At 43.0% G+C, this 4,750-nt stretch overlaps 1 protein-coding gene across 1 annotated transcript; it reads left to right on the top strand.

Annotated features, from left to right (window-relative positions):
* Positions 1–3,141: 3,141 nt before the first annotated feature.
* LOC110674066 (head peptide) lies at positions 3,142–3,966 on the top strand. The gene is made up of 5 exons (XM_021837443.1): positions 3,142–3,259; positions 3,324–3,422; positions 3,492–3,563; positions 3,629–3,712; positions 3,770–3,966. Exons 1-5 carry the CDS (start codon positions 3,190–3,192, stop codon positions 3,826–3,828), a joined length of 384 nt encoding a protein of 127 aa, XP_021693135.1. The 5' UTR covers positions 3,142–3,189; the 3' UTR covers positions 3,829–3,966.
* The last annotated feature ends 784 nt before the right edge of the window (positions 3,967–4,750 follow it).

The following is a 4,750-nucleotide window of genomic DNA, read 5'->3' as shown; positions in this document are numbered from 1 at the left end:
AGTTGGGCGAGCTCGTGGTTCATCCTTCGCCGCCACACACCGTTCTCTTGCACACCGCCGAAGATCGTCCTAAGCACCCGACGTTCGAAGACTCCAAGTACTTGCAGGTCCTCCTCGAGCATCGTCCACGTTTCATGCCCGTAGAGGACTACCGGCCTTATGAGCGTTTTGTACATGGTACATTTGGTGCGGGCGTGAATCTTTTTTGACCGCAGCTTCTTCTGGAGGCCATAGTAGGCCCGACTTCCACTGATGATGCGCCTCCGTATTTCACGGCTAACGTTATTGTCAGCCGTCAGCAAGGATCCAAGGTAGACGAACTCGTCGACCACCTCGAACGTATCCCCGTTTATCGTAACACTGCTACCTAGGCGAGCCCTGTCGCGCTCGGCCCCACCAGCTAGCATGTACTTTGTCTTGGCCGCATTCACCACCAGTCCAACTTTTGCTGCCTCGCGTTTCAGGCGGGTGTACAGGTCTGCCACCTTTTCAAATGTTCGGCCGACGATGTCCATATCATCCGCGAAGCAAACAAATTGACTGGATCTCGTAAAAATCGTACCCCGGCTGTTAAGCCCGGCTCTCCGCATAACACCTTCTAGCGCAATATTGAACAACAGGCACGAAAGTCCATCACCTTGTCGTAGTCCCCGGTGGGATCCAAACGAACTGGAGTGTTCGCCTGAAACCTTCACACAATTTTGCACACCTTCCATCGTCGCTGTTATCAGTCTCGTGAGCTTCCCGGGAAAGCTGTTCTCGTCCATGATTTTCCATAGCTCTACGCGGTCGATACTGTCGTATGCCGCCTTGAAATCGATGAAAAGGTGATGCGTTGGGACCTGGTATTCACGACATTTTTGGAGGATTTGCCGTAACAAACAGACGTAACACTGACGAAATTTCCATCGACCACTAACGATCATTTCAAATTTGCTATGTTACAAATCTCACAACCAGAGGCGCATGCATCGTTTTACTTCGCGTTTGACGTTTCACACTACCGCCATCTGCCCGTCTTGTTGCACGAACCACCTTTTCGTGCAACATTCTCACCAGGTGATGATGGTGTAAACTGGACGATGGATTTGGAAGAAATTTGTTCTAAGCGTTACGTCTGTTTGTCTGTGGTATTTCTTCGGGGAGGGGCCAGTGCATATAGCACAACACGTATAGCAGAAGTAGCCTAGGCAAACTGCTTCTCCTAGCCGATGCCTTTTTACAGGCATATTCAACGTGACTAACGAAGCTGAGCTTGTCATCGATCATTACCCCAAGATGCCTAAGGGATCGCTTGGACTCTATGGTGCAATAATATAGTTTCACCGATCGAGCTGAAATTTCGCATAGTTGTTATGGGCCCTAAATGCAACCCAAAAAGTGAACTGGAGCGAGAATCTAAATTTTTCATATAACCGTGTCCCAGGCTAATGAGGATTAACAGTAGAAAAAGAAGTTGTTTCTTGTTTAATCTTCCTTGAAAAAAAAAAAAAAATGATCAGCTTGACCACTTCCTTGTAGTTATTTTTACAAACAGGATGCACCTTATGGTGCAAAAGATATTTATGTGATTATCGTTTAAATATTCTATAAGATAAGATAAGAGATAAGCGCCCGTTGCTCGGACTTGCGGTTGCTGACCACCACCACCTCAGTCTTGTGACGGGCCAGCCCTAGTTTCCTAGACTTCATCCATTCCTCAACTATGGAAATAGAGTGCGCTGCTGGTCCCGGGCCATCGGTCACCTCACATGTTGCACTGGAGCGGCCAGTGCCTGCCGTCGTCACAGTATCTAGCTTTTGCCCACACTGTTTTCACTAAAGTTGATGTTGGTCGCCTCCTTCCTTGGCGGGAACCTTAGCCGGTTACTGATAGGTCCAGAAGCCTCTTCTTCACATTCCGCCAGTTGTTTGTTTTGGTTGATCATCTCTTATGGGTCCCCCTAAGAGCCGCTGTTCATCTCCGCTGGAATAGACGCCTTTATGATCCCATGGTTATCTATGCAAGCAGGGAGGCCATGCTAGGGTTGACATAGTCCTTTATGGGGTACTATGTTCAGAGCTGGATCGGCGTAGGTCCGGTAATGGCATCTGAGCATACTCCCGCCCAGTTGGAACAACCAGGTGACGGATTTGGAACGTACTCTAAGGCCTGCCACGGTTTTATGACCCTACTAAGGGAGTAGAATGTCGCCGCTGTCAGCCTCAAAGCATATTATCCAGTACATATACCGTTACTTGCCCTTAGTCGTGCGCTGTCAGTATACATAATTGGGGCCGTACTGGCGTTGGTCCCAATGTGCTCGAAGCACTCTTACTCGTAGTCCCATGCCTTGTCCGTTTGTATCGCGATCTTACTGGCATCAACCCTGATGTGCCGGTTGGCAGTCCTGTTAGTACGGACTTGGGTGCTTTGGTACTTTGAGCGACACCGGTCGCTTTGACAGAGTTGCTTCCGGATTTTTGTGGTTTTTATGAAGGTTCATCAGAGCCCACTGTGAACTCCACCACATCCTGGACAACTCCCCAACTCGCAGAGCTGCTGGGGCGGTCCGTTGAGCCTCCGAACTCTCGTCCCTGCTGCCCCGGTTGTGAGTAGTGTGAGGGGAAAAGTTCGTGCATTTAGGTATGGAATTGAAATTGAATAAAAGAAACATGGGAAAATATCCATAACATGTTTTATTTTAGTCCCTGGAAGTTTGAATATGATTGGTTGAACGTGTGAATTTTGCCAAACATTTGCCGCAATTTGATTCCGTACACCCTTTAGTTGTTGAAACTTGAACTCGGCTGGTTAGCCGTAAACAATAAATAATAATTAAAAAAAAGTATGACTAATACTGTAAAACAGTGATTTTCGAAATGAGACTGAGAGTAGGCCCAGCTTATTGCAGCCTCACTTAAAGTAAAGTATACAAGCTAGCCAGAGTGACACGCCAGCAAAACCTGCTTTTGGGAAGCGCAATTGTGTAAGATTGAACTACGGGTTCAAATCAACCGCTTGATTAGCGTTAAAATGTTTATTCAAAACTCGTACGTTTTATCGCGCAAATTTTTCAGTTGATTCGGTTCGGTAGCTTTTTCCTGCTAATAGTAAAAAACCGATACCGCCGCACTGGGAAGAGTGATTTACTGCTTCTCCTATAAGTACCTAGTCATCGAAGATTTTCGAATCGTCAGTATTGTAAAATGTGGAAGTTTACAAGCATTGTTGTACTCGTCGTCTGCTTGGCATGGGCCGTCTATTGCGAGGATCAACGTTAGTGTCATATAGTTGATTTTTTTAAGGCAGATATAAAATAATTCCTAATCCTCCAAACTAGGACCACCATCATTAAAGACACGTTTCGGACGTTCGGCGGACGAACCAGAAAGTGACAATTATGTTTCAAATGACATAATGGAAAAGCGCTCGGCTCAGAGTCAGTATCACTGGTGGATATGTTTGGAAAGCACAAAAATAATAAATAGTTTAAATTTATTTGCTTTAGGACCTCCTTCCCTAAAGACACGTTTTGGACGTTCGGAAGGCGCTGAAGTAATGGAGAAGCGCTCCGCTCAGAGTAAGTATCTTTATTGCATAGTTTTTCGAAGTCGATGTCCTTGAGCCCAAATTACTTTGAAATAGGACCTCCTTCGCTGAAAACACGTTTTGGACGATCAGTAGCCAATCCAGAAAGTGACGGTTATATGAGAAAACGCTCGGCTGAGAGTGAGTAAACCCTGTTGCGTAGTTTCAAACCAAATAATTTCGTCACATCCCGTTCAGGACCCTTTGTCACGAGGATACGCCATGGGCGTGCGAATAAGAAACGGGCAGCTAACTAATACGGACCTGGATGATGCAGTTTGAATTGAGTTGCTTCCTGAAACTGGAAAAGAAAATTTAAAAAAATAAAATACCTATTTAAACATCTGTTGAAAAATATTAGTTTCCTAATAAAATAAACGATTTATTTTTCGAAATTTTGTTTCCATTTTGAAAAACCAACAGCAAAAATAAACCCGTTGAAAAAAAATACATAAATTCAGATTTAGAAGGGTAGAATTCAACGTAACTTTTTTGGCGTATTGAACTTGAATTTTCAATGCAATTTTGGTTCTAAATATAAGGACTGTTCATTTTATAAAGTGGACACTTTGTTTTTGCTATATCTTGTTTATTTATTGATAAAATCGTAATCGGTTTTCTGTGCATCGTTCAACTATTATTCTACAATACTATTAAAATATAAGATCTTAGAAAATGCTTTTGGTTGAAGAGCCAAATATTTTTTCCAAAAACTCCTAAGAAAAGCTGTTCGTCAAAGTTTAACATTATTTTTCGCAAAACAAAGATCCTAATTTTTATGAACATATTGTATGTTTGTATCCTTTACTATTCTACAAAAGATATAGCTTTAAAAAAAATCAACTATATTCCACCATTCTCTGACATTAGGTAACTTTAGTGATGCACCCATTTATGGACAAATTTGCTGATACACCATCCTTTCACTCCCAGCAAAAGAGGAAAGTAAAAAGCGTGTTCAAAACTGGTCTGGTTTACTAAATAAACTATATTTGTGCAAACGAGAGCCAAATCGTGCGTTTAAACCACAGTCCTAAGCACAAATTTTACTGTTTATGGTAGTTTTACTAAAAAGTCTCATACTTTTAAAATCGTGTACGCATATTTATCGATCTGCATCAAATTGTAAATGGTTTTCTCCGAAAATTTCAATTGGTAATCTCAGAATAACATATTACA

Source organism: Aedes aegypti, chromosome 1, assembly GCF_002204515.2.
Source record: "Aedes aegypti strain LVP_AGWG chromosome 1, AaegL5.0 Primary Assembly, whole genome shotgun sequence".
In the NCBI taxonomy this organism is placed as follows: Eukaryota; Metazoa; Arthropoda; class Insecta; order Diptera; family Culicidae; genus Aedes; species Aedes aegypti.
The sequence above is the reverse complement of the archived record's forward strand: the minus strand, read 5'-3'. Positions and strand labels throughout refer to the sequence as shown.

Bases quoted from the DNA above. Each gene is read 5' to 3' on its own strand.
- LOC110674066 (XM_021837443.1), top strand. From the start codon at position 3,190: ATGTGGAAGTTTACAAGCATTGTTGTACTCGTCGTCTGCTTGGCATGG. The intron at 3,423-3,491 runs GTCAGTATCACT...TATTTGCTTTAG, and splicing joins GGAAAAGCGCTCGGCTCAGA to GACCTCCTTCCCTAAAGACA. The intron at 3,713-3,769 runs GTGAGTAAACCC...CATCCCGTTCAG, and splicing joins GAGAAAACGCTCGGCTGAGA to GACCCTTTGTCACGAGGATA.